This window comes from Scomber scombrus, chromosome 17 (assembly GCF_963691925.1).
Source record: "Scomber scombrus chromosome 17, fScoSco1.1, whole genome shotgun sequence".
Lineage (NCBI taxonomy): Eukaryota > Metazoa > Chordata > Actinopteri > Scombriformes > Scombridae > Scomber > Scomber scombrus.
Window position 1 is genome coordinate 15,459,062 of NC_084986.1, and position 27,853 is coordinate 15,486,914.

Genomic DNA, 27,853 nt, shown 5'->3' on the forward strand with positions numbered 1-27,853 from the left:
TCAATGAACATGCAAGGATACTGACACTACCCCCCCCTCAACGAACGCCTCTCGGCGTCAAGGCAGGATGGCGTGGGTGTTGCTGGCGAAAGTCTCTAATGAGTGTCTTATCCACAATGTGGCGGGCGGGAACCCACATCCGCTCCTCTGGCCCATACCCTTTCCAGTCAACCAAAAACTGGAGACCACGCCCACGCCGGCGAACATCCATCAGCTTCTCGACAGTGTAGACAGGACCCCCATCAACGAGCCGGGGGGGGGAGGGCGGGGCACAGCCGGGGGAGACAGAGGACTGTGACAGACAGGTTTGACCCGGGACACATGGAAGGTGGGATGGACTCGGCGAAGTGAGAGGGGCAGGCGCAACCGGACTGCAGATCTGCCCAAGACCCGTTCGATGACATAGGGCCCAATGAAGCGGGGAGCCAGCTTACGTGAGTCCACTCGGAGAGGTAGGTCCTTGGTAGAGAGCCAAACCCTCTGACCGCTCCTGTAGTGGGGGGCCTTGACCCTTCGGCGGTCTGCCAACCGCTTGACCTGGGCACCCGAACGCAACAGAGAGGCTCGAGCACGTCTCCACGTCGCCTTGCACCGCCGGACAAACGCCTGGACCGATGGAACCGATGCCTCAAGTTCCTGGGAAGAAAAGAGGTGGTTGGTAGCCAAGGCAACATTGAAAAGGGGAGAGACCCGTAGATGCAACAGGGAGAGAATTGTGGGCATACTCAGCCCATGCCAAATGCCGACTCCAGGATGTGGGGTTCTGGGACGCCAGGCACCTAAGAACCCTTTCAAGGTCCTGGTTGGCCCGCTCTGTCTGGCCGTTGGTCTGAGGATGGAATCCTGAAGAGAGGCTGGCGGTGGCTCCAATAAGCCTACAGAACTCCTTCCAAAACGAGGACACAAATTGAGGACCTCGGTCAGACACCATGTCAAAAGGCATTCCATGGATCCTAAAGACATGGTTAACCATGAGAGAAGCTGTCTCCTTGGCAGAAGGGAGTTTAGGCAGAGGGACAAAGTGCACACACTTGGAGAACCGATCAACAATAGTCAGGACAGCAGAGTTACCATCAGAAGGCGGGAGGCCAGTCACAAAATCCAAGGCTATGTGGGACCATGGTCGTCTGGGTACCGGGAGCGGCTGGAGGAGTCCGACAGGTGGCTGATTTGAGCTCTTGTTTTGGGCGCAAATCTGACAGGCAGCAATGAAGGCTTGGACATCTGCAACCATTCGGGGCCACCAAAACTGTTGACGGAGAAATGCCATAGTCCTCCTAACCCCGGCATGGCAGGTCAGTCGGGAGCATTGACCCCACTCCAAAACCTGAGGACGGACAGAACTGGGGACAAACAGGCGGTTAGGGGGGCAACCAGCTGGGCAAGCCTCCTGTTGCTGGGCACTGCGAACCACAGAGACTATATGCCAAGAAACTGCACCCACTAAACAGTGAGAAAGCAAAATGGTGTTAGGGGCAGGGGCAGCATCTGGAGCACTAAACTGTCGAGAAAGAGAGTCAGGTTTAGCATTCTTGGACCCAGGACGGAAAGACAAGGTAAAATTGAACCGACTAAAAAAAAGAGACCACCTGGCCTGGCGTGCGTTGAGTCGTTTGGCAGACTTCAAATACTCCAGGTTCCTATGGTCCGTCCACACAAGAAAAGGAACCTCAGCGCCCTCTAGCCAATGACGCCACTCCTCCAGAGCGAGTTTGACCGCCAGAAGTTCCCGGTCCCCGACATCGTAGTTTCTCTCAGCAGGCGTTAACTTGTGGGAGAAAAAGGCACATGGGTGCAGCTTACTGTCCTCCTTGGACCTCTGGGACAGGACAGCTCCAGCCCCTACCTCAGAGGCATCCACCTCAACAATGAACTGACACGAAGGATCTGGCATAACCAGAATGGGAGAAGAGGTGAAACGCTTCTTCAGTTGTTGGAACGCCTTCTCCGCCACTTCCGACCAGAAAAACCTGACAGAGGAGGATGTCAGAGCAGTTAGAGGAGAGGCAAGAGAACTATAGTTACGAATGAACCGTCTGTAAAAATTTGCAAAACCCAGAAACTTCTGCAGATCCTTGCGGGACTGAGGGGTAGGCCAATCAATGACTGCCTTGATCTTAGAGGAGTCCATCCCAACACCACCTTCAGAGACGACAAAGCCCAAAAACGATGTGGAGCGTTGATGGAACTCACATTTCTCAGCCTTTACATAAAGTTGGTTCTCTAGTAACCGCTGAAGAACTAATCGGACATGATGGACATGGTCACGAAGGGACTTGGAAAAAATCAGAATATCGTCCAAATAAACAAAAACAAATTTGTTTACCATATCCCGCAGTACATCATTGACCAAAGTCTGGAACACAGCTGGGGCGTTGGTCAGTCCAAACGGCATTACAAGGTATTCGTAGTGCCCTGTGGGTGTATTAAATGCCGTCTTCCACTCATCTCCCTCCCTGATTCTCACCAAATGATAGGTATTCCTCCGGAACTCTTGACAGGTCTGGAAACTCCTCAGGTAGCTCAGGAAAAACAGGGAACCGGTTAAGGGCAGACCTCAGACACTGGGAATGACAGAATGGGCTCCAGCCCAAAATAGAATTCTTCTCCCAATCAATGTGCGGGTTGTGTTTGACTAACCAAGGGTGACCAAGAACTATGGGAATCTGTGGTGAATCAATAACATAAAGAGCAATCTCCTCAGTGTGATTACCAGAGAGCATCAAACTCACCGGGGATGAGATATGGGTTACCTTGGCGAAACAGGTCCCGTTTAGCGCTGAGGCAGTCAATGGCACTTGCAGGGTGGTTACTGGAACTCCCCATCTGGTGGCCAGTGATACGTCAATGAAGCTCTCTTCAGCTCCAGAGTCAATGAGGACGGAGGTGGTGTGATGATGGCTCCTCCACATCACAGTTGCTTGCAGAACTGTGCGAAGGGATGGGGAGATCCTTGAGGGAATTGCGCTCACCAGTACTCCCCGCCTCACTGGTGAGCATTGTCTTTTACAGGACAGGTTGAAACAAAATGGCCACGCTGACCACAGTACAGACAGGCACGAGACTCCAGCCTTCGCTGTCTCTCAGCTGGTGAAAGACTAGTCCGGTCTATCTTCATTGGCTCTGGAGGAGCCGGAGTGGACGACCTTGATCCCCCCTCAAGGACCTGAAGAGGAGAACTGGACCCTCGACGAAGCTCAGTCCGCTGAGAACTACTGGTTGTCTTCAACCGATGAAGCTGACCTAGCCGAGTGTCCACACGGATAGCCACATCCACCAAGCCATCAAAAGATGAAGGCAAATTGCGGGGAATGAGTTCATCCTTAATCCCTTCAGAAAGTCCATTGAAAAACGTATCATACAGAGCTTCCAGGTTCCAACCAGTAGAGGACGCCAGAGTCCGGAATTCTATTGCAAAGTCGGACACTGACCTGCGGCCTTGACGGAGGTTAAGGATCTCACGAGCAGCCTCCCTTCCCTGTTTAGAGCGATCGAAGACCTTCTTCATTTCACCAGTGAATTGAGTGAAGTCATCCTGGATCGCCACCTGGTTGTTCCAGATGGCCGTTCCCCACTCACGAGCTCTTCCAGACAACTGGGTGATGACGTAGGCAACCTTAGAACGATCGGAAGGAAAAGTCAATGGCTGTAGTCCAAAAATCAGCTCACACTGAGCTAGGAATGACTGACAGGATCCTGGATCTCCTGAGTAAGTCTCAGGTGGAGGCAGGCGAGGTTCTCGGGCTGGAGCAGCTGGAGGAGGTGGTACTGAGGAGGCTAACTGGAGCTGTTGCACCCTAGCAGCAAGGTCAGTCACACTTGCTGTAGCTGCCTCCAACGTCCTGGAAACAAACTCAATTTGTGCCTGGTGTCTCCCCAGCGTTGCTCCATGCCGATCAAGAACCTTACTTATTTCTGCTGGGTCCATTATCTGGTCAGATTGTAATGTCAGGTTTTGTAGAAAGTTCGGACCCAAATGCAGAAAGTTCCAAATTCAAGAGTTTTTAATTGAACAGAAAAAGTCAAAAAAACAACTCCAACAAAGAATGTCCCGTCAAACGGTGAAAAAACTCAACAAAAATGCAGGCTCTTGGCCACAAAACTGAAACAGGAAAAGAGCTGACAAACTAGAGGGCAGTCCAAAGAGTGGTCTAGAGGCAGGCAAGGGTCAGGTCCAAATAAGCAGTCCAAACAGGCAGATAATCCAAATCGGCAGGCAAAATCCAAAAACCAGGTTCACAGGCAGAGTACAAACAAGCAGGTTGGCAGACAGGAAAAGCAGGTAACAACGGTAGATGTGCTCAGAACAAAAGACTGGGACAATCTGACAAACTGGGGCTGACAGAGCACAGAATAAGTAGGCCTAATCATTAGGAGTTAACGGAGTACAGGTGAGCACAAAATGGCCGACAATGACCACATGGAAGCATGACAGGTGAGGGCGGAGTCATTACCCAAAACAAACAAAAGCACATGGTTGCAACACACAAAAAATGTCCAGCAGGTGTCAATGAACATGCAAGGATACTGACACATAGGTTCAGATAAACTTTTAAATCCATTTTTAGGGACTGGATTTTATCCCCCCTCACTTACATTATAAATGCATTTGGAGGGGAATTTCCAATGGCCAATATGAACAGGAGGAATGATCACAGCAAGAAAATCCTCTTTCAATATTAATATGGGCACTTGACTGTTTAAAGACATGCTTGAAAAATTGTGAACCCGGCCTTTATGGTTATTTACCTGCGCCAACAAAGTCATTTTAACAATTCCCAAATCAGATCAGCTATGTCATCCACAGCCAGCATGACCCCTCGTGACTCTGAAGCAACCCTGGCACCAACCAAGCATGGACACAAGTTGTTGTTGGGCTGAATGAATATCTTATAACTACTGCACTATCACAGTACAGACTACATATGAAAAGAGCTGCACAAAAAAGGCTAAATGGGAAAAAATATGAGTTATTATAAAGATGCAAAACCTACAGTAGACTGAACAATTTGGGATCATTTTATGTTTTCTCTCTCTCTCCTTCTCTCTCTCTCTCTCTCTCTCTCTCTCTCTCTCTCTCTCTCTCTCTCTCTCTCTCTCTCTCTCTCTGTCTCAGCCATCTAGGATGACAAAGTATGATACAGTCCTCTAAAAACAAAAAATAATTGAACAGCGGTCTAGTATGTTCTCTGCCTCTGACTTTGCTTTCTCTCAGTCTGAACGACTTCTCTTGGCTGGATTAGTCCTGGCTGGGACTAGCGCGGGTATTCTGCTGATCGTTAATATACCTAAGATGAATCACTCGGTGGTGGAGAAATGGGCCTGTTTTAAGGTTTCACCCCTTTGGTCTTACCTCTGATTTTTCTTGATAGAGAAACAGAATAACTAACATTTCCACAACCCAAATCAACCGATCTGGCTGCTAAAGGCCCTGACACAACAAGTCCACTTCAATAAACAATAATTAAAAAAAAGTAAACATAGACTTGAGGCAATGTTTTATCCACCACCACCAGGGCCTATCTGAGATCATGAATTTAAATCTACTACATTCAAGAAAATATTGACTCGCCAAGTAAAAAAAAAAGAAAAAGTTTTTTGTTTTTTGTCCATTCAATTCATTATATTCACAGAATTAACCTTACCAGAATTAACCTTTAAAAACACCACGATAGCTCAATAGCAGCGTTTTATTTATGAACTGATCATGTTGTGTGGCTGTCTTCAATTTTTTAAGAACAACTCGAGCCTCACGTCCCATTAGCTAAATCAAATCTTAAATCTCAGTCCTTGATGTCAAATCCAAGTTAAGTCACAAATCTTTCGGGTCTCTGAAAGCTTATCAGAAAAAAGTTTCATTGAGGGGTTTTGTCTGTTTTACATCATTAAGACGAATCATTCAATGCGTCTAATATAATTGTTTTTTAAATTAAATATTCAAGGAATTCCTGTTGCTGTTTCATTCCTTCATTGTTGTGTCAGGATTTTACCTGGTCTTGAACATTTTTGCTCAGCTCGTGTAAATCAGAGAGAAAGTTTAGTGGAGATTTTTTAATTTGCTGCTACTGCTTGTGTTTCGGTGTGTGGAAACAACGACAAAGTGAGAGCTCTTCACTGACGTATCCTGTCTTCGGCAGCGTGCAGGGACGCGGGCTTCTCTCATCTCTGCGTGCGCTGCGCATTGATTGTGTTGTGGCTCCTCTTCATCCGGAGAAAGTTAACCTCACACTCACTTTATCACATTTTCCTTTGCTCCAATACTGAACAACTATGGCAGAGTCTCAGGAGGACAAGCTGTACAAAGCTGAATACGCCAAAAGTGGCCGTGCGTCGTGCAAGAAGTGCAAAGAAAACATCGCTAAAGACTCGTTGAGGATGGCCATCATGGTGCAGGTAACTGAACGACGTCTGAATCACTTCGTCTGAAGAAACCTGCTCCGTTAGCTGGCTCACCACCACACAAATATCTGTTAGAAACTAGGTGGCCTTTCTGCGTTGTTATGCGTACCAGTCAACTCTTTGAATCATGTGTACGTGTAATTTATAGTGTGGTTTCAGCTGTGTTTGGTTAGGCCCACGTTAGCATTTAAATGGCTGACATTGTCTGTTCACCCAAGCTCACAAAGAGCCCTTGAGCCTTCCCTTTTTTGTGTTTGTCTGATCAACTTTTTTTTATTGTTCTTCTGCTCCAGATGCATACAAACTAAGCACAATAAAAACAACAATTATAATACAACTTAAAACAAAACCTATTGGCGACCCCCACCTCACCTCATCCCACCCCCACTGATCTCCATGTAATATATGCACGACACAAGGATCCAAAATGTAGCAATAAGTAGACTAATGATCACAGCAATTTATCTGCCTTCGCTTGCCCTGTTGAAATAGCACCAGCTCCACGTGTTTCCCCTCTGATAGCTCCATATTCATTTATATCGATTTATATATTAATTCATCCATTGAGTAACTATGTGCATGACAGGCCACTGTGTGTATTTGTAAAGGCAGCATCTTTTGCAGCAGTGATGCCACTTAGGAAGGTATGTCTATTCAAACACCAGGAGGAGGCACCATTAAAGGTTTAGGATTCATTGATTGACATGAGGATATTTTCTTTTGATGCAACTTGAGTTTGTACCAAAAGTCTAGTAATTCCAACTGTGTCTGAGTTAACGTCTACAGTCAGAAACCAAAATCTCAACAACATCCTTCCCAAAATGTGAAATCTGCTTCTGCCCCACACAGGAATTAATTTACTTAGAAGCTAAAGCTTCTTATGAGGCTGCACAAAATCAGCCTCCTGAGTCATGGCCTGTTGAGCAGCTCCAGATTTTCATCACTTAACTCTTCAAGCTGATCCAAACTTACCAAAATGAGTCAGTCAGCATGTACTCAGGTAGCAGGTTCAATACAAGGATTGTTTATTGTTCACAACATTTCAATGAATGGCCACACTTCAGTAAGTCATTTAATCAAATTTATAGCCTGCCAGTGCTTGTGGTATAGATAAATTAGACTGATTACACAACACATCAGTTAGTTTTTCCAAGTATTTCTATTATCCCGCAAAGCATCATAGCAATAGTAGGTGTTGATTATAGTTTCATGTACATACAAGTGCCTGTGGTCTTAACATGGGTACCAGAAACACCATTGCAATAGTGAAACATCTGTCAGAAAAGAACATAACATTACAGTGAAAACAATAAAACAGTAGTCTTTCCCAAAATCTATAGTTTAAAAAAACTGCAGCAAAACCTTTTCTTTAACTTAAAACAGGACTCTTCTATTTTCATCCAACCAGAATGAATCTATACAGATTAAGGACATTTTATTATAAATTTTAGCCCTGAAATGATCGTATAATGAGAAATTGAACATTAAATACACTTCAGTTTCAATCAGATAACAAACAAAGCCTTTCCTCTGCAGGGAGACAATTAACCTTCCTGTTTGTAATTGTACACACAGAGAAGGTTGTATGATATAGTTATAGTAATGAGATAAAATGGTTGTAATTTAGGACCATCATTCCTTTAAAAATGTGGAACAATTTTTGCTTAATGTCCTAAATATTACTCGACTGTTTTGAAAAATAAATATTTAATTTATAACTGATAATGAATTTAGTCCAGCAATATCCAAAAAAAATGTCTGACTTTAAACGTAATGTAGACACTAAACTTTGCTCTTTGTGTTGCAGTCACCCATGTTTGATGGGAAAGTCCCCCACTGGCACCACTTTTCCTGCTTCTGGCAGAGAGCGGCAGCTCAGTCTACTGGTGACATCGCTGGCTATTCTGACCTCCGCTGGGATGACCAAGAAAAGGTCAAAAAGGCCATTGAAAGTGGTGGAGTTGCTGGAGGTCAGTACTCTGCGTTTAGCTTTTGATTTAAATCATTAGGAGGTAGATAAAATGTCATGATGCTAAAAACATGTCTGGACTCTTTGCTGTCCTGACATGCTTTCATGGAGCTGGTCAGGGAAGTTAATTAGCTTAATGTCACCTCAGGCTGCTGGCTCCTTAGTTGTTATAAGAAAACAAAGCATTTTTTAGATTCATGAGTGGAATATAAATAAATGTGCCCTTTGCATTTTTGTTGATTTATTTGCTCTGATGAATATTAATGATCTGATGAATGATCAGAATTTTCGCACTCACGCTTTTATTCCTGGATGACTAAGAGTTGATATGAAAATGAAAACTTTCCTCTTGCAGGGAAAGGTGACCAGAAGAGTGGAGCTAAAGGAGAGAAGACACTGAACGACTTTGCTGTGGAATACGCCAAGTCGAATCGCAGCACGTGCAAAGGCTGTGAGCAGAAAATAGAAAAAGTTAGTGTCACTTTAATTTACACATACAAAGTTGATGCTCAGATGCTTTACTGTCCCCTTTTTTTGTACAGTAAATAGCTTTCTCTCTGAAATCTGCAAGTAAATTATATAAAATAGATATTATGTGTGTATAAATACCATTTATCTATGACATAAATATTACATATTGTGTTAGTTAAATCATATTAAAAAGTTACAGTGTGTTATTGAAGTCTCTCTAATCGTCTGGTTTCTCCTTCAGGATCAGATTCGTGTATCTAAGAAAACTGTGGACCCAGAGAAGCCCCAGTTGGGCCTGATCGACCGCTGGTACCACACAGCGTGTTTCGTGAGCCGCAGGGAGGAGCTGGCCTTCAAGCCTGAATACAGTGCAGCTCAGCTGAAGGGTTTCAACGCGCTACGAGCAGAAGACAAAGAAGAGATGAAGAAGAGGCTCCCTGCTGTCAAATCTGAAGGGTGAGATGAGGAAGATAGGATACTAATCTTTCATGTCATTTTGAATTGTGGTGCTGAACAGTACATTTCTCTGTAACATTGGGTAGAATTTCATCATTTTAACATTTAGTATTAACACTACTCAGTGTTCGGATTGAAGCTGTCTCAGGTCTGGTGTGTGTTTCGGGCAGTTGGACCCCCTCTATCACCAACACCGGCCACATTTGAACCCTCTGTGTCTCCCATCGTCCTGCAGCACAAGAAGATGGCTTTAAAGGTGTCCCTGAAAGCTGTCATTGTGTATGCGTACAGAAAGGGGTTGACAGCGGAGTTTGCATGCGACAGGATGATGGCAGCCAGCAGCAGCTCGAGGGGCACAGGGCAGCGAGGGCAGAGCAGCAGGAAGCAGTTGATAATGTGGAGCGGGATCCAGCACACGGTGAACAGAAAGAGAACCAGAAAGAGTGAGGTAGCTGTCTTCATCTCCCGTCGCATCCTTGCCGCCATCTTCGCTTGTCCCTCTGCTCTGCTGCTTTGCTCAGAGGCGATGCGTCGCACCTGTCGCTTGACGGTGAGAAAAATTTGGGCATAGATGAGAAACATGATGAGCAGGGGTGTCAAGACACAGGCGAAGAAGTTGAAGTAGACCATGTAGGTCATGTCCACCACCAAGACAAAGAAGCAGTAGCCTGAATCAGGCGGCGTCTTGTGCCAGCCCATCAGAGGCACGAGCCCAATGAGAAAGGCCAGCAGCCAAGTGGCGAGAATCACCAGCACAGCGTTACGAGGCGTCATCAGGACCTGGTAGCGGAGGGGCATGAAAATGGCTACGTAGCGCTCCACAGCCACAGCCAGCAGGCTAAAGATGGAGCTCTGTGTGAACATTATTAAAACACTTAACATGAGCAGACACAGGTAGAGGTTTTGACGCGGTAGACCAATATCAGTCAGGATGGCGCAAGGAATGGCGATCGTGCCCACACAGATGTCCGCAACCGCTAGCGAGACCAGGAAGTAGTTGGTGACGGTGCGTAACTTGCGGTTGAGCCCCACAGCTGCGCAGACCAGTAAATTGCCAATTGTGGAAAGAAAGGCGATGACGAGCTCAGCAGCCGTGTACGCCACATTAGGGAAAATGACCGAGTCAGCAGGCGGAGGTGAAGGTATAGAGGAGGAGGTCGTTGATGAGTTCCAGAAAGGTCTTAGGAAAGAGGAAGAAGGATGGGATGAGTAGAAAGTCCACAGAGCGCTGGTGTTCTCCATAGTTGTCCTAAAAAGAGATATAAGATTAAAGTTTGACATCTCAAACTGTGAACACTCTTTAGACAATATTAGATTCATGATATCAGTAAAATAACTCACCAGTCTACAGAAGTATGGATGTGTTTAATGAAAATGTTGCCTCTCAAGTAGTTAAGGACCCCATTCGTGATTTTCTGACTGCAGCCATCGTGACACGCTGCACTTCACGTTAAAGAACACCTCTGTTTGGGCAAGACTGGTGGACGCTTTTATAGAATTCCCATCCTCCCCCTTGGTGTCAGTTGGTGTCTTATTAGGGATGTTTGTCCTCAGACAGACACCGACTGCAACTGGACGGTCATTAATAAAATGTGTGTGCCAGTGTGTGTCTGGCCTCTTGGGGAGGCTGATGAATTTTTCTTGTCAGGGCAGGGTGGATGATATCAGCAGTGACACTTGGGATTGTGGAGACATGTAGAGGCTTGTGTGTGTGTCCATTAACTTATGGGGCCCTAATGAATAAAGGTGTCAGATTCAGGCTTGTTTGTTCTGATACTTGGTTATGATCCGGTGCCCCTTTGGCCTCATTAGGAAGTTAGTTTAGATGTTTTATTTTTTCAGAGCACTTCACTTTTGATCCTCTTCTTTTGCTCATGCAGAAAAGCATGAAAAGTTTGAGAGGAAACTCTTTTCAACGTCTGTTTGCTCTTACAGGAAGCGTAAAGCTGATGTGGTGGACGGAGCTTCAAAGAAACATAAGAAGGAGGAAGCTGAAGAGAAGACAAAGCTGGAAGAGCAGTTGAAGGTACTTTAAAAAAAAATAATTTCATATTTTTGATTGAACATCACATTATGTCAACAAATCCTAACAAATAATGCATCTACAGAACCAAAGCCAGTTGATTTGGGGAATCAAAGACAAGCTGAAGAAATACTGTTCAACCAACGATATGAAGGAGCTGCTTATTGCAAATGGCCAGGAGGTTCCCTCTGGAGAGTCCAACGTGAGTAAGCCTCATTTTTACTTGGCAGATGTTATTTCCTTTGCTGATGATATCTTGGCATCACACAAAATGCAGACAGACATATTAAAATGATTTAAATGTTTCTGTAAAAGTTGGTATGGTTTCATTTAGCTGTATTGCATCACTGTAAGTTGGAACTGAAAGTCACTTAACTGTAGCTCTAATTGTTTAAATATGTGTGCAGTGACTAAAATATATGATCAAATGTAAATATTTTTAAATTTGGAGCTCTTGTTACATCTGTTTAATGCCAAGTGTTGTTTTACTCTGACAGGTGCTCGACTGCTTGGCCGACGGCATGGCCTTTGGTGCTATTGAGGCCTGCAAGGAGTGCACGGGCCAGCTGGTGTTCAAGGGTGATGCCTATTACTGTAAAGGGGACATCTCAGCTTGGACAAAGTGTGTGTTCAAAACTGCAACACCCTTACGCAAAGACTGGGTCACCCCCAAGGTAGGTCACCTCATTTCAGTACTTCTTTGGCTGAGAGTGAATTTCCTACCTTATTGAGCAGCTATAGTCAGCGAGCAGGACTCATGTTGTTTCATATGAAGAGTGTCCTTAAGCTGTTTAACCAGTTATTAACTAATTCTCTTAACATTTCAGTGGGTGCTATAGCTGACAAAATTAAGAAAATGCCAAGTATTCCATTTAGCAACTTTCAGTGAAATCTATCTGTTTGTCTTTCCAGGAATTTCATATGGTTCCATTCCTGAAAAAATTCAAATTCAAGCGACAGGACAGGTTGTACCCCAAGGAGGCTCCCACCCAAACCTTGACCGCAGCCAAAGCCGAACCCCTGGCGAGTGCATCCAGTGCCCCAACTAAGCCACTGCCAGAAGGAGCACCTTCAGGTAAGTGAGGAAACCTAAAGTATGTTACTATTCCACAAATATGGAAATAATGTAATTCATCAGTATTTTATATCCTATCTGTAAGTGTGTTTCGATTCAAAACATCTTATTTTTTAACCTTTATGGTAAATTATACTGAAATATATCTTTAATTAATAAGAAAACCTTGAAAAAATAACTTGATGAAAACAAATCAAAACTGCTATCTTCTAAATAGTTGAAATACATCCACATGTATGTTATAATGTTATTGACATTGAAAAAGGGCTTAAATATGTATGTGTTGTTGTCCCACAGACAAGCCTCTTACTGGTATGAAACTGTTAACTGTGGGCAAACTCACCAAGAATAAGGATGATCTAAAGGTTGCTGTGGAGGAGCTGGGTGGAAAGATTACCGGTACTGCCAGTAAAGCCTCTCTCTGCCTCAGCACCAAGAGTGAGTACCCAGTCAACCAATTGATCATTAATATAAGGGTCGTAGGTGCCCTTAGCTTTAAAAGCTTATTGAATAAAATTTGGGAATATAACAATGTATAATTTAATATTTCCATTTCACAGAGGAAGTGGAGAAGATGAGTAAGAAGATGGAGGAAGTGAGGGACGCTGGCGTGCGTGTGGTCTCTGAAGATTTCCTCACAGACATTAAGTCGTCGGGTAAAGCGCTCCAGGAACTGGTTTCCCTGCACGCTATCTCACCCTGGGGGGCAGAGGTCAAAGTCGAGGCTCAGGCTCCATCTGCAGCCTCCAAGTCTGGAGCGCTGGCTACCAAGAGCACAGGCAAGGTGAAGGAGGAGGAAGGTAAAAGATACAAAAATGAACTAATTTAAAAAAAAATCAATGAAAGTGTTGTTATTACATGTGTTTATGGATGTTGATGAAAATACTGCAAATAATTATACCTGCACTATTACAGGTGGTAGCAAATCCAAGAAGATGAAACTCACAGTCAAAGGAGGAGCTGCTGTTGATCCAGATTCAGGTAGTCATGAGTTCCTTACATTGGAAAATCATCTTTACTGTATGTCCTTTTCCTTTTTTTCTCTGAACTTGATTGATGATTTGGATTTCTCAGGTCTGGAGAACAGCGCTCACGTCCTGGAGCAGGGTGGGAAAATGTACAGCGCTACACTGGGCCTTGTGGACATCGTCAGAGGAACTAACTCCTATTATAAACTGCAGTTACTGGAGGATGACGTACAGAAAAGGTAATTTCACTTCTCTTTTGTTGTGAGGTCATTAAAATGCACAGCTCAGTTAGGGAGACTTTAGACACTAACTTGATTTACATCAATTTTATCATCTGTGTTCAGGTACTGGGTGTTCAGGTCATGGGGCAGAGTAGGCACAACCATTGGAGGCAACAAGCTGGACAAATTTCACGACAAGAACTCAGCGCTAGACAACTTCCTGGTTGTGTACAAGGAGAAGACAGGGAACAGCTGGGGCGCCTCCAACTTCACCAAATATCCCAATAAGTTCTACCCACTGGAGATCGACTACGGACAGGTACACACAAACACACAGAACTAGGAAAGATATCCCACAGCGTGTTTTCTATACCTGACTGGATTTTGTTTGTCTGTTCACATCACCGTGCAGGATGAGGAAGCGGTGAAGAGGCTGACTGCCAGTGCTGGCACCAAGTCTAAACTTGCCAAACCTGTTCAGGAACTGATCAAGATGATCTTTGATGTGGAGAGCATGAAGAAGGCCATGGTGGAGTTTGAGGTAAGACTTTTAAATGATGTCTGCAGATTTAATATGATCATCTACCTGTCAAGAGAAACAAATATTAGACAGGTCAAGTTTCAGCATGTTTAAGTTTAAACTTGCACCACAGTATTCTACTTTTTCTTTGCCTCCATTATCATTATTCATACTACACTGTAAACTATCTTATCTTATTATCTCTGTAGAACGTCAACATTAAACAAAAACCCAACATAAATCCTTCTTTTTCATTTAAGGAGAATGACTTGAAGGTGATGTTTTGTCAACATATGAGAAAAAGTGTTAATTTAGTTCAACCTGTCCTTTCCTGTCTACAGATCGACCTCCAAAAGATGCCACTTGGAAAGCTGAGTAAGAGGCAGATTCAGAGTGCATACGCTCTCCTCACTGACGTACAGCAGGTCAGTAAACAAACCCAAGTGTTCACCTTTCTGTTGTGTTTCCTGTTTCACCTACTTCAACACATGTATCTCCTTTTCTGATGCATCTGACTTTGAACATATCATTTCCTGTTTTAGGCTGTGTCAAATAATGTGCCTGAGGCCCAGATACTGGATCTATCCAATCGCTTTTACACCCTGATACCTCACGACTTTGGGATGAAGAAACCGCCACTGCTCAACACCCTGGACTACATTCAAGTAAGATCACACACACTGTACAGTTTTTCTCTTGTTTTGTCATCTTTGTCATACAATGCACCCAGTAAAGAATCTGCACATATAAATGTATTCATAACATCTGCTTACATCGCTGTCCAGGCTAAAGTTCAGATGTTGGACAACCTGTTGGATATTGAAGTGGCATACAGCCTGCTGAGAGGAGGCGCCCAGGACAACGAGAGCGATCCCATTGACATAAACTATGATAAACTCAAAACAAAGATTGAGGTCAGGAGCGTAGACACATGGATAATGTGCAAGATTGTGCATATTTTTCTCCAGAATAATGTTCAGATGGAAATATCTATACATGGAAAAATGATGTGATATGTTTATTCCACAGGTTGTTGACAAGGCCACAGATGAGGCTGAGATCCTTACGCAATATGTTAAAAACACCCATGCTGCTACACACAACACTTACACACTGGAAGTGCAAGAAGTAAGTCATTATTGGGGAAAATGATTGCTGCTTATAATTACTAGTTAGATCACAAATGTCATGTCAGTTCTTAGTTGTACGGCATGAGTTATCAGTGCGTGTATTTCCTGACTTTTTTTTTTTGTGTCAAAGGTCTTCAAAATTGTTCGAGAGGGAGAGCACCAACGGTACCGTCCCTTCGAAGAACTACACAATCGCCAGCTACTGTGGCACGGCTCACGCACCACCAACTACGCTGGTATCTTGTCTCAGGGTCTTCGCATTGCTCCACCAGAGGCCCCAGTGGTGAGTTTTTGGTGGCAACCAGAAGCTTCACCCAGACTTTTTGTTAATAATGAGCACCCGTATTTAAATAATTTACTTTTGCCCCTGTTCAGTTCTGTATTAAATTGCTGTTTTGCTTCCTTTTCTCTAGACTGGTTACATGTTTGGTAAAGGTGTGTACTTTGCTGACATGGTGTCCAAGAGTGCAAACTACTGTCACACCTCCCAGTCAGACTCTGTTGGTCTCCTGCTGCTGGCTGAAGTTGCCCTAGGCAACATGTAAGTGACAGTCGCAGTTATTCAAACAATGCTTAAGTATCGACCTTGTTGTGGTGATGGTGTAAGTGAATTTGTCTTACTTTTTTTTTTAAATGCAGGCATGAATTGAAGAAGGCCTCCCACATCACAAAACTACCTAAGGGCAAGCACAGTGTTAAAGGTGAGAAACATTATGACTCACAGCAGATTTTGTTGTAAATATCTTATGAAAGTGAAATAGTTTTGGTTTAAAAGGTTTTGATCATGTTCCATCCTGCCAAAACACAATCTTGTTAACAAATACAGTTATTCAACAACAATGATTGGGGAAAAAAAAAAAATTGTTCTGAGAAGATCACTGTCATTATTATGGCAGCACACGTGGCAACTGTAGTGCTTTTTGATAATATGAAGTATTGGTTCCCACACTCATTCATATTCTGTTTTCTTTGCAGGTTTGGGCCGAACTGCTCCTGATCCAGGTGCCTCTGTCAATTTAAACGGGGTGCAAGTGCCTCTGGGAAAAGGAGTCAACACTAACATTGATGACACAAGTCTACTGTACAACGAGTATCCTTCAACTTTAACGCTCACTTTCTGGTCCATGAAATTCATAATCATTTTGCCAAATAGCCACAGTTTTTCTGCTATGCTATTTAATTTACTCTTTAATAGTCATAGAGATATGCAGAGTCTAAAAGTTAATAATGTAGTTGACAATGATTGAAGCTTTCATTGATGTACTTTTAACTTTAATATTTTTCTCACAACATGATATCTGTGTTGCTCTTCTGATTTCAAAATTAGATTGAATCTTGAGTTTGGGGTTTTTTTTTTTTGTTCAGCAAAGTTTAACTTTCCATGTGCAAAGTTTTCTTTTCTAACCCTGATCATGATGTTAATCATGATGTAGATCACTCACGGGCACCAGATGTGCATGTAAACCACTGATCTAGACTTGGGACAACCACTCAGGGTTGAAATTAAGATGGGGCAAAGATACAAGCAGTGATTAAAACCTGTAAAAAAAAACAAAAAAAAAAAACAAGTGTTTAGAGATGGCACACTTAGCTGATAAAAGTATATTTAAGGATTGTGTGGTGTTTCGCTCAGCGTTTCATCAGGCTCATAAAAATGCAATAGGTTAAAGCCTGAAATACTCAGATTGCAATTTGTGTAGTAATCAGTAGTGGCAGGTGTGCAAAATAGGATTGACTGTGTCAGACAATCAATATAACTGCAAATGTCATTGAAAACAATACATGAAAATACCACAGAGCAACAAAAGAGAAAAATAATAATGAAATGAATTAAATTAAAGTTAAGTTTATCTATTTGGTGTTGCATTTTGTTGTTCTAAGACTCAGGCTCCTTCACAAGTGTTATCAAATTCATGATCTCTAACTTGAATCATCTATTTTTATTCGCCTCTCATGACGTTGTGTGAAACGATGTGCTGATGTTTTCACTCTTGGTCATATTATCTGTATCCTCCCTGTTGTCCTTAACCACTACTCCTCCAGATACATTGTGTATGATGTAGCACAGATCAACATGAAGTATCTCATGAAGGTCAAGTTTAACTACCAGACATCCCTGTGGTGAGAGAGGATGCATCCGAACCCTCTTCGGTGAAAACAAAGACCACTTGTCGCCTCCAAATGCCTGGGCTTCATTCTCTGCAACAGAAGATGTTTGGCAAAGGAATGATGCTACACCATGCTTTACAATGGTCTTTGGAAATCTCTAGTCACTTTATTCCTCCTATTTCATCAGGTTTGCTAGCTGATAGCCTTACTTTTTACTGCATTAGGTACTCGCATACCTAAATCACAGCTCAATAGTGTTTGAAGCATACAAACTTTCTACGTAGAAAGGTTTTGGTTTAGAAATGAACCTCAGAAAATGGTAGTTTTCTGTCTCACATGTGGTCATTCTGAATTCGAGAGGAGTATTATTTCTTCATTCTTTAATAAACCTGTAGTAAATAAGGCTTTGTACTGCAAGTATAGAAAGTATCGCAAGTTTTTTGCCAACATCCACACACCATTGTTTATATTTTGCTAGGGTTTCCCAGAATAGTAACCAAATGGACGTTTTGTAGACTTCTGGGTTCAAAGATACTGTAAAAGGGTTTGACATGTATATATTTGTTTTGTTGTTTGTCTCTCAAGCCGTCTTCCTTGCTGAAAATGGAGAAAAAAAGTATGGAAAAACAATGTGTTTAGTGTCTATGCCAAGTAAACTGTAAAAGAAGCCACTGCCATGTGATATGGTAAATTTTTCATAGTTTCTTTTTTTGCTTACCTCAAAATAAAACATTCAAGGTTCTGAAAAATGTCATGTCTAATGTTCTGTTAATTGTTCTGTGTTGCTGCACTGTGTGTTTGAATATTTTGGGGAATCAGGTACTTGATAGTTTCCCTGTAGATAATTGCTTTTCTCCTGTCCAGAGGTCATAGGTCAGGGTCCACCACTGATAATTACTCCAGGAGCTGGTGGGCATACAAGGTGTCCATAAAGTCTCTTTACAATTTAACACATTTATTACAAAAGCAAATGAATAGACAAATCTGTGGAAATGTAATCATTTAATACACCTCTTTATGGGCACCATTAGTTGCACGGAGCACATCAAGACGGTACTCGATTTCTTGCCATGTTCGCTGTAGCATAGCCTTATCAATGGTGGCAATGGCATCAGTGATCTTGTGCTTCAGGTCGTTGATGTCCCGTATCTTTGTTCGATACACGATACACAAATGCAATGTGATTAAAAACTTTTAACTACTGAGTACATAGAACAAATCTGATTAACATATCTCATCAATTGCTTTTGTAATTATTTTTTTAAATTGTAAAGAGACTTTGTGGACACCCTGTATATGTCTGGGTGGTTAATTACTTAAGTCAGTTTTATGTATGTAGCCCAAAATTAGAAATCCAAAATATGCTTCAAAGGGTTTAACAACCTGTTAGCACACAACATCCTCCAATTTCTTCATTTGGATAAGAAAGAAACTCCCATAACCCTGTAGACATGTTCCTATCTACTGTTTGGGAACTGTTATTACCGTAAATGCTGGTTTTTCATCAAGTCTAAAAATTTAATGGACTGGATTAGCAGTAATGTGGTTCTCTATATGATTCTGCTCAAACTGGGTTTGAGTTAGAAATTATGTTTTTCTTGTTCCTTCGGTTGGATATTTGAACTTTACCATGCAGAATGACTTTTGTGCAGAGTTTGAAGATTGTTTTAACCTTTCTCTGTTGAAAGTGCAAAGTGTCTCTGTGCTTGCTGGAAATCTGACTATAAGGGGTCGGCCTATTAGTTTCATTTGTGACATCACAAATGGTTTGGGGGGGCAATCCAGCTACAATATTCAACATTTAACAAGTGTGATGTGGAAACTTGAGGCCTCCAGTGCACAAACACTGAGAATGGATTTAACAGAGAAGTAGGAGACATCTTGTGTTCAGTAGTTACATTTCTGAAATTGAATATATCTGCATATTCATAGATTCTGCGTGTTTAATGAGGGAGGAGAAGATTTAATTTGAAAGATTTAAAATGTGGTACTACTTTTGTGTTGAAAAACCATATCAGATGCATATTATTGTCCCAAGCAGAGTATTTATACATATCCAGAGGGAATCTTAAAGCCCTGACTCCCCTTCCACCAGAATGTGAGAAAAATGAAACCTGCAGCACAGTAATTGAAGTGCTGTATGAAACAATGGGAGGATGCTGTGATTCAGTTTTACAAGCACTCCCCTCAACGTTCAGAAGGGAAAAGTTGGATACTAGTTAAGTAAATGTAATGGTTAATGCGAATAAATAACACTCAGTGACTCCCTACGCTCCGTTTAGGCAAATTAAAGAATCTTTATTTCTCAAATCACGCTCCAGTTAACGTCCCGACCCAGAATGCAGTTTGACAAGGTCTTTGAAAAAGCGGCGCGGCTAGTTCAAGATGGCGGAGATGGACCAGCTGTTAGACGAGAGTGAGTAACAACACAAATTCAAGGAGTTTTGCATTGCACACACAAAACCGTCCGGTGGTGGTGAAATACATATTTGGTTATAAATTACCACTGTTGTTTGCGTAATGAATATTGCAAGTTTTTGGGCAGAGTTCATAAAGTTATTTTTAGACGCAAAAAGATGTGACCGGTCTGTCCAAGTCAGCTAACGCTTGTTAGCGGCTAACGGCGGCTAATGTTGGAGTTGAGCAAGTTACTTCAGCTCAACTGGGTAAACAAATAACGTTAGCTTAGCAACGAGCTAACGTCTGCTAACCTTAGGTCATTTCAGTAACAACAAAAGGGCTGCCACAATGCCTTTACTGTCTAAAACACACACGATAGCTGCTAGCTGCCAGTTTGGCTTCGCATAGTTTATTTCAGTCTTCCGTGTAACCCTCCACATAATTATATTTATCGTTAGTTAGCGCTGGTTAACGTTACACGGTAACGCGTTGTCTATCAATTTGACATGGTGCTAAAGAGAAACCGACTGAGGTAACCGGCCGGTAACGTTAACAGCTTGAATAAGACGTCCCGCTCGATGTGAACGTAAGTAATGCAACCAAATATAGTGTAAGGTTAGCATGTTTAGCGCATTTCTTCCATATGATCTGTCCAGCTGATGCATGACAGCTCAAACTGGAGGTATAGGCCTAACTCACTGCGCTAGCTACTGTATATCTTACTCAAGTTACCTGGCTGGCTAATGTTTAAAGGACACTCTCATAGACGTTTTATTAGGGTTGCTCAAATAAATGCATTACATTGAGTTTAAACTTAACAGGTCAGCTTTCATATGACCGTATATGTGTGTTTACCTAATGCCACTAATGTTACCCAATGTGTCATCTCCTCTCCTTTAGGCTCTTCAGCAGAGGCACTTGTCAGTCTAAAAGGTATGTGGGCGGTTTTGTTATCTATGTTCCTCTACTATTGATCTTGGTGCTGTTTAAGTACACTGAGAGCTACTGGAAACTGTCAAATTTGTATACCTAAGCATAGTTCACCAAAGAACATGGTGCTGATTTTGATGCGGTCTGTTTAAATGTTGGCTAGTACATGAATTTTGTCGTCCATTTAAAGTAGTCACAAATGTTAAATCCTTCATTGGATTACACCCCCTCTATGACCCTCTATAATGACAAGCTCAGACTAACAACCCACACTTTATTACATTTGTGACTAACAACATCCAGGATACCATAGAAATAATATCCTGGATCTTCTTTGATTTGCACATAGTTTTAATTCTGATGTTTGCAGTATTTTTCACAGGGGTCTTGTATTTGTTGCTGTCCTCACATCATCTTGAATATTATGCATTGGTTTTCCTACAGAAGGCAGTTTGTCCAACACTCTGAATGAAAAGAACAGCTTCCCAAGAGCTCACAACACCAGGGGACGACATTCCTCCCTCACAATGGACACGGTAAGAGACATGCTGACAGTTCAGTGCCAGGATTAAAACTTGAAAAGGTAAACGCAATACAGGAGCTTCAGTGACATATAACGTTATGAATGGAGAGCTTTTGTTGAGACAGTAATTAAAGACCCACTAATCATCAGCCATCACTAATTTGAAGCACTGAATGAAAGAAGCTGATGTTTTCATGTAAATGAATTGGCATATTTGCAGTGTTAAATCTTCAAATCACTCTAGAAACATGATGGGCTTTCTCTAATCTTAAGTTTTGAATGAAACTGTCTGTTACTCTGTAATTAAACAGTTGTTGGATATGGAAGTGCTACTCTTCAGAGTGATTCACTGTAGATTATATGGCCAGTGTGGTTTCTTTGTGATTTTCCTTTTCCATCTGAAGAGGAAGTACAGATGTTTTGAAAAATGTGCATAATATTCACATATAATAGTAGCCCGCTGTGCTCATCCAAATGTTTTTTTAATATTTTCTCTAGTGATGTCTTTAAACCAGTTTCTTTAAAGTAACACATTAATACTGCACAGATAGATTTGTTAAAGCATTGTTGGCATTATTCATAAACTCCAGTCCACATTTGTCCTTCCAGCCCACACGGAGCTCAAAGAGGAGTCGTTTGTTTCGGGAGGAAGATGAGCAGCCACAGCAGCGTCTCCCCTCCAGATCCCCTCGGAGGAGCCAGAGAGTCACCACCACACCACAGGTAAAATAAACTGTTCACCATTGAAGTATTACATAGTGAATAATTTGTCTCCTCCCACTCTCCCTCTTGGAGGGAGGTGTGAAAAGTGTGGGGAGATGATATTTGGCAGACCCTACAACATTATTTCATAGAGCTTGTTCTGGTCCCAGAACCTTGTTATTGCGTTAGCTGTACGAGGTTGTGGGTGCTCTACAGGAAGTATTCAAAAGTGGAAGTGAACTTAACACAGAGTTTACCTGTGTGGCAGTTTTTTCACTGCTTATCTAGCCTTTGATTTAAGCAGGTATAAAATGGTAATAATTAGTTTATGTAACCTACTCTAGACAGAATAGAGCTTGTGATTGGGACCAGGTCTGATATTTAGCATTTAATTACATTCTTGTTAGTCATTCATCACAATACAGCAAATTATGCCACTGTTATCTCCATGTGAATTATCTTTGTTGTGCAACAGCTTGCTTGCCTTTTATTGTGTATATTTATTTTGTCCACCAAACTGACTGCATCTTCACTTCTCCCCTGCAGGATAAATTGTATTTACCTGTCAGTCACTAGCCTTAGTGTCTGTGTCAGCATTTACAATGGGGGGTTCATTATAAGGTTAAAAACACATCAAATGTGACGCAGCTGCCAGTCACTGTAATAGATTTGGCACTTTTATACAGAAAATGAATTGGAGGCAACAGCTACCCCTAGCTGGTAGCATTCTGTATGTTTTTCTACTGATGGTTTGCTAGTGGAAAGCTTTTAATGTCAACTAGCAACAGCATTGAGTGTTCTGTTGGGATCAGCAGCAGTAGCTTAATACAGCAATAACAGCTTTAATGTCACAGCAAAGCCGAGTGTATCAGAAAATAATGAGGCTGTCAATTTGTTAGATGAACATTTGTAAGCCTTTTGATAATGGTGCTTTGTGGCTAGAAATCTGCTCAAGCGCACATGTCAAGTCACTCAGGTTTGGTGGTGATTTTACAGCTCTGATGCGGACCCAAGAAGTAACTGATAGGCCTTAATAGCAGGAAACAACATATCATGTCATAGTGGGAGAGTAAATAAGAATTTCTTATATGACTAAGGGATAAATGTTACTTTACCCGAGGCATCTGTTGTATTATTTTTCAGAAATGAGTGGGGACTGACTTGTTTTAATGTTTTATTTCTTTGCAGAAGTTTTCTAATGTGGTGACGCCTGATAAGAAGGCATCCCAGAAAATAGGGCTGAGATTAAGAAACCTTCTAAAGCTACCCAAAGCTCACAAATGGTGCATCTATGAATGGTTCTACTCCAACATTGACAGGTGAAGTCTCACTTTCAGCTTCAGAGGACAATAATTCATTGCACATAAATGCAAAATGGAGGAAATTAGGCTGCCTACACACAATTGATCTGAGCTCAGCTCACCGCATGGCTGAATGCACACTCAAAGCCAGGAGATAATCAGAGCTAGTACATTACACATCATCATGTAATCTTATCTTCTTTATACAAGAACTGTTAAATGAATCCAGAAGAAAAGCCCTTACTTTGAAAGTCTGACACTTTTTTGTTCAAGCTTTTTGATCATCTGTAATTGCAATCTTTTGTCATACAATGTTTTGTCATCTATTTACCCCCTTTATAAAGACCTTTATTTTCTCTTCCAGACCTCTGTTTGAGGGTGACAATGAATTCTGCCTGTGTCTCAAGGAGTCTTTCCCCAACCTGAAGACAAGAAAGCTGACAAGAGTTGAGTGGGGAACAATCAGGAGACTGATGGGGAAACCCAGACGGTACGCTGCAATCTTTACTCAACACTTTCATTCATCATGTTTATCTTTATTTTTCTCTGATCTTTTTAGTGTGTGAAGCTATATTCTATTTTTGCACCATCCAGGTGTTCATCAGCGTTCTTTGCTGAAGAGCGGACAGCACTGAGACAGAAGAGGCAAAAGATGCGCCTGCTTCAGCAAAGAAAACTGTCTGACGTGTCGACTTGCAAAGACCTTCCTGATGAAATCCCCCTACCACTCATCATAGGAACCAAAGTCACTGGTAAGATGACTGATATGAACATACAATACTGTCAGCAGTTGGGAATTATTATTGTACTCCAATGACCTCCAAAGTATCCGTTAACATTTTAGTATTTGACTGATGTCTTCTTAGCAAGGGAAACTTTAGGATAATTTTCAGCTGTGCTAGAGCACAGTTGCAAGATCTTTTAAACATTTTTTTTTTCAAGAATAAAGATATAAATATAATATAAAGGGTGCAATTATTAGAGAGAAAATGTTTATCACATTTCTTCTAAACATATTTATTCATGTGTTTCTGTTGTTAGCACTGTTTTCCCACAATGCATCTGTGTAGTTTTCGCACTATTATAGCCAAACGCCATCGCTGGTCACCGGTGGTATTGCACCAATGAGCATGGAATAAAAAAACTCAAACAGGGACACATCCCGTTCTGGCATGTGCCGAACTCCTACGTTCCGATGAATGATGAGTCTGAATGTACCGAAATTTGGCACTGTTTGATTTGACGTCAATCAATACTCAGTAGTACCCAACCCTACTCACAGCGCTCCTAGCATGGTCATACACTTGTTTTCCTGTTATTTAATGGACTCTAAATGGTGTGTCTGTGCCTCTCAATAGCTCGACTCCGAGGCGTCCATGATGGGTTGTTCACAGGGCAGATCGATGCAGTTGACACCAGTGCTGCCACCTATCGTGTCACTTTTGACCGCAGTGGCCTGGGAACACACACTGTGCCTGACTATGAAGTCCTAGTAAGACATTGCCATGTCATTCATATCATATAATTTTGGGTTGTAACATCTGAAGTTTTTTTTTTTTAAACATTTGTACCATATACAAATTATAATGTAGTACAACTATAAATGATGAACTAGAAGTTACTAAAATACAAAGATATACAATATCTGTAAGAATTCACATGACACTTTTTTAAGCATGTGGTGATTGTTTTACAGAGCAATGAGCCCAATGAGACCATGCCCATTTCAGCCTTTGCCCAGAAACACCGGACAACACGCTACATGCAGAACCTAATGACTCCGCCAAGAGGGCCCTACCCGTCCGCTACCACTCCTGTCCTCATGGTACTGTGACCCTACATTTAGTGACAAATGTACATGTGCTGTGTTGTCACACCTGGTTGTGAGTAGGTTTATCTAGCTTCTTGTGGAGGCAGCCAGTCATTTTGAGAAGGATTTAGTTCTAAATATCTCATACATTTAGACCATAAACGTAGGCATGCAAAAGAATATTTAGATGTGCTAATCAATGGTGGGATTTACTATCATCATACAAAAAGCTTGGATTGGTAGGCTTGGATGTTTTTTATGAGACAATCTTTTGTAACCTTGATTCCTGTGTTTTCTGCTACACCTGGACAGTTCCTCAGGAAATGCATAAGAAGATATTGAGGAAATGACAGGACATCAGTGTTTATGTAGTGAGCTTCCTACTGCAACTAGAAAACTTGCACATCTCTTAGTTAAATGACTCCATTGTCCATTTTAAATGACAGGACAATGACCCTCTTATCAACCAGTCACCATGGAGGAGCAAACTGACCGGTGCTGACGGAGATACTCTGGGAGGATTTCCTGTCAAGTTCCTGGTTCAAGTGGTAAATATTTCCTGTCAAACTAGTAAAAGCTGACATCCTAAAAGTTTTATCTGTGGGTTCGAACAAAATTTTTCTTTTCTTTTTTGTTCCCTAGACAAGGCTGTCCAAGATCCTCATGATCAAGAAAGAGCACATCAAGCACTTAAAAGAAATGAACACTGAGGCAGAGAAACTGGTACAATCAACACACCTCTTTAAAAATAAATGCATGTGAACACATGAGATGCATACATCAAGCTTAACTCAAACTATATGTTTGTTTTTGCGTGCAGAAGTCATACTCCATGCCTATTGACCTAGACTTCCAGAAGCGATATGCTACAACCGTGCTTGAACTCGAACAGCTCAATAAAGATCTCAACAAGGTGCTTCATGAAGTTCAGCAGTTCTGCTGTGAGGTAAGACACCACTGACTATTGCCCCTAAAGCTAAATACAGATAAGTATGCTCACCTGCAATGTTTTATGAACCCTTTTGGTTTTTGTTGCATCTCACTTTGTCATCCACCTTGAAAAAAATGATGCAATGAAGCCTTGTTTAAGATATGAATCATATATGATATGAAACTGATATGCATCTGTTCAGCTCGCTCCAGATCAGGGCATGGTTCCAGCCGACCATCCCACAGAGCTGCGGCGGCGGTGTGAAGATGAGGCCCAGCAGATGGTGCAGCAGAGTAACTCCCTGAAGGATGGACAGCAGAGTGTGACGAACCCCAGCCTCACACACCTCATATCCCGCCTCACTGCTCTGCTGCTACAGATCAAGGTAAGTGATATACAAACACTGAGCTGCTGTCAGCTTTCAATCCTGCCAAAATAATGTCCCTATATGTCTGGTTTCTCTCTGGTTTTCTGTTGATTTTGCAACATATTTATGGCACAGATCGTTACACCAATTTCTGAATAAGTGTGATGTAAACTTTCTTAAAAAAGTACACAAAAATTAAATAATGTTGTAATAATTTGCTGCCGTTTCAGTGTTTGGCAGATGGGGGAGACCTGAACTCATTTGAGTTCAAATCTTTAACAGACTCCCTTAATGACATCAAAGCATCGATTGATCCCTCCAACCTCAGGTAAATGACCCTGCAGTGTTTCTATCCACACTTCTGTTGGTACGATTTAAACCAGAACTTTGTGACTTATTCATAGTTTTGTGTTTCTTTTAATAGTAAACCGGATTAATTATTTTTCATGTTATTGTCCTAGTCAGCTACATTATTAATCATCACTTTTTCTTCTCCATATTTATACAGTTGCTTCCAGAACAATGTTGAGATCCACGTGGCACACATCCAGAGCGGCCTTAGTCAGCTGGGCAATCTGCACGCATTTGCTGCCAACAACACCAATGCAGTCTGAGCACCTGCGTTATCCTCACAAGGCGCAGGTGCACGCACACAGTAAAATCGTCTCTTGAGATGGTGCTCTCACCTGAACTGTCAAAAGACTGAAATCAAAAGCCCACGTGGATGTCGAGGACCACCACCATACAGTCTGCATTTGGATGTCCCAGTGAAAAGGCTCAGTTCTGCCCAGCTTCCTGAAGCTCAGTGCTGATGGAAAAGAGGATGTCATGTGTTTTACCCACCAATTTTATTGTATGAAAATGTTTGTGCACCCAATTGAACACAAACCTGAAAGAGTCTTTCACTATTGCCACAAATCCACATCTCCAACCTCTCAATGATTATTTATGGGTTTCATGTGCCAAACATCGATTCTTACGGTTTTTATAGTCCATATTTATTTATTTTTTGAGTAGGTGTGTATGGTTTTGAAACAATATTTTGCTATCTCTAAAGTTTCCCCCTGTAAGTGTTGTGTTCTGTTGCTCCACTGATGGTAAGCACAGGGGAGGCTAAAGAATGTTTTATAAAGTTGTTTATTGTAGATAATTGTACAATATCTCTGATTATTAGGACTATCGTCGACATTTCTGCTGTGTATTCAGAAATGGCTTTTGTAATTTTGTGTGCACTGAAAAGAGATTTTGGTATTTTTATAAAAGGAGAACTCTGGGGATTTGATGCCTTTTACTCCCTAAGATGATCTTAGCATTTCCACATTTGGCATGGCTGTTGCTGCAACCCCCAAATCCCCCTTTGCCCCCACCCCTCCACAATAAGCCTGCATCACTGATGTAAACCTAAAAGTCCAAGTCAACAGTTTTTTCCTAGAGAATCTCCTTTTTCAGTTTTGTAAAGTTGTATATGAGAGTGCCTCAGGGCAATTGTATATAAATGTTCTTGTCTTTTTATATTAAACATAATATTGCAAAGCAGTATTTGGTCTT

The 27,853-nt window shown here is 42.0% G+C and overlaps 3 protein-coding genes across 3 annotated transcripts; 2 read left to right on the forward strand and 1 right to left on the reverse strand.

Moving 5' to 3' along the window:
• Positions 1–6,192: 6,192 nt before the first annotated feature.
• parp1 (poly (ADP-ribose) polymerase 1) lies at positions 6,193–18,056 on the forward strand. Its single transcript, XM_062437093.1, has 23 exons — positions 6,193–6,393; positions 8,207–8,369; positions 8,724–8,839; positions 9,081–9,295; positions 11,231–11,321; positions 11,404–11,520; positions 11,816–11,992; positions 12,231–12,393; positions 12,691–12,831; positions 12,954–13,193; positions 13,309–13,374; positions 13,468–13,600; positions 13,706–13,901; positions 13,995–14,123; positions 14,444–14,527; positions 14,645–14,767; positions 14,888–15,016; positions 15,132–15,230; positions 15,363–15,515; positions 15,646–15,773; positions 15,872–15,933; positions 16,208–16,322; positions 17,276–18,056. Exons 1-23 carry the CDS (start codon positions 6,271–6,273, stop codon positions 17,355–17,357), a joined length of 3,045 nt encoding a protein of 1,014 aa, XP_062293077.1. The 5' UTR covers positions 6,193–6,270; the 3' UTR covers positions 17,358–18,056.
• Positions 9,440–10,537, reverse strand: LOC133997961 (adenosine receptor A1-like). Its single transcript, XM_062437701.1, has one exon. The coding sequence runs from the start codon at positions 10,535–10,537 to the stop codon at positions 9,440–9,442; it is 1,098 nt and encodes a 365-aa protein (XP_062293685.1).
• A 1,649-nt stretch (positions 18,057–19,705) lies between the features above and the next one.
• On the forward strand, positions 19,706–27,835 carry lin9 (lin-9 DREAM MuvB core complex component). The gene is made up of 15 exons (XM_062437064.1): positions 19,706–19,757; positions 20,642–20,674; positions 21,116–21,207; positions 21,804–21,917; positions 23,085–23,215; positions 23,562–23,687; positions 23,792–23,949; positions 24,556–24,689; positions 24,894–25,022; positions 25,454–25,555; positions 25,650–25,730; positions 25,828–25,953; positions 26,141–26,323; positions 26,536–26,633; positions 26,814–27,835. The coding sequence occupies exons 1-15, from the start codon at positions 19,727–19,729 to the stop codon at positions 26,917–26,919; spliced, it is 1,644 nt and encodes a 547-aa protein (XP_062293048.1). The 5' UTR covers positions 19,706–19,726; the 3' UTR covers positions 26,920–27,835.
• The last annotated feature ends 18 nt before the right edge of the window (positions 27,836–27,853 follow it).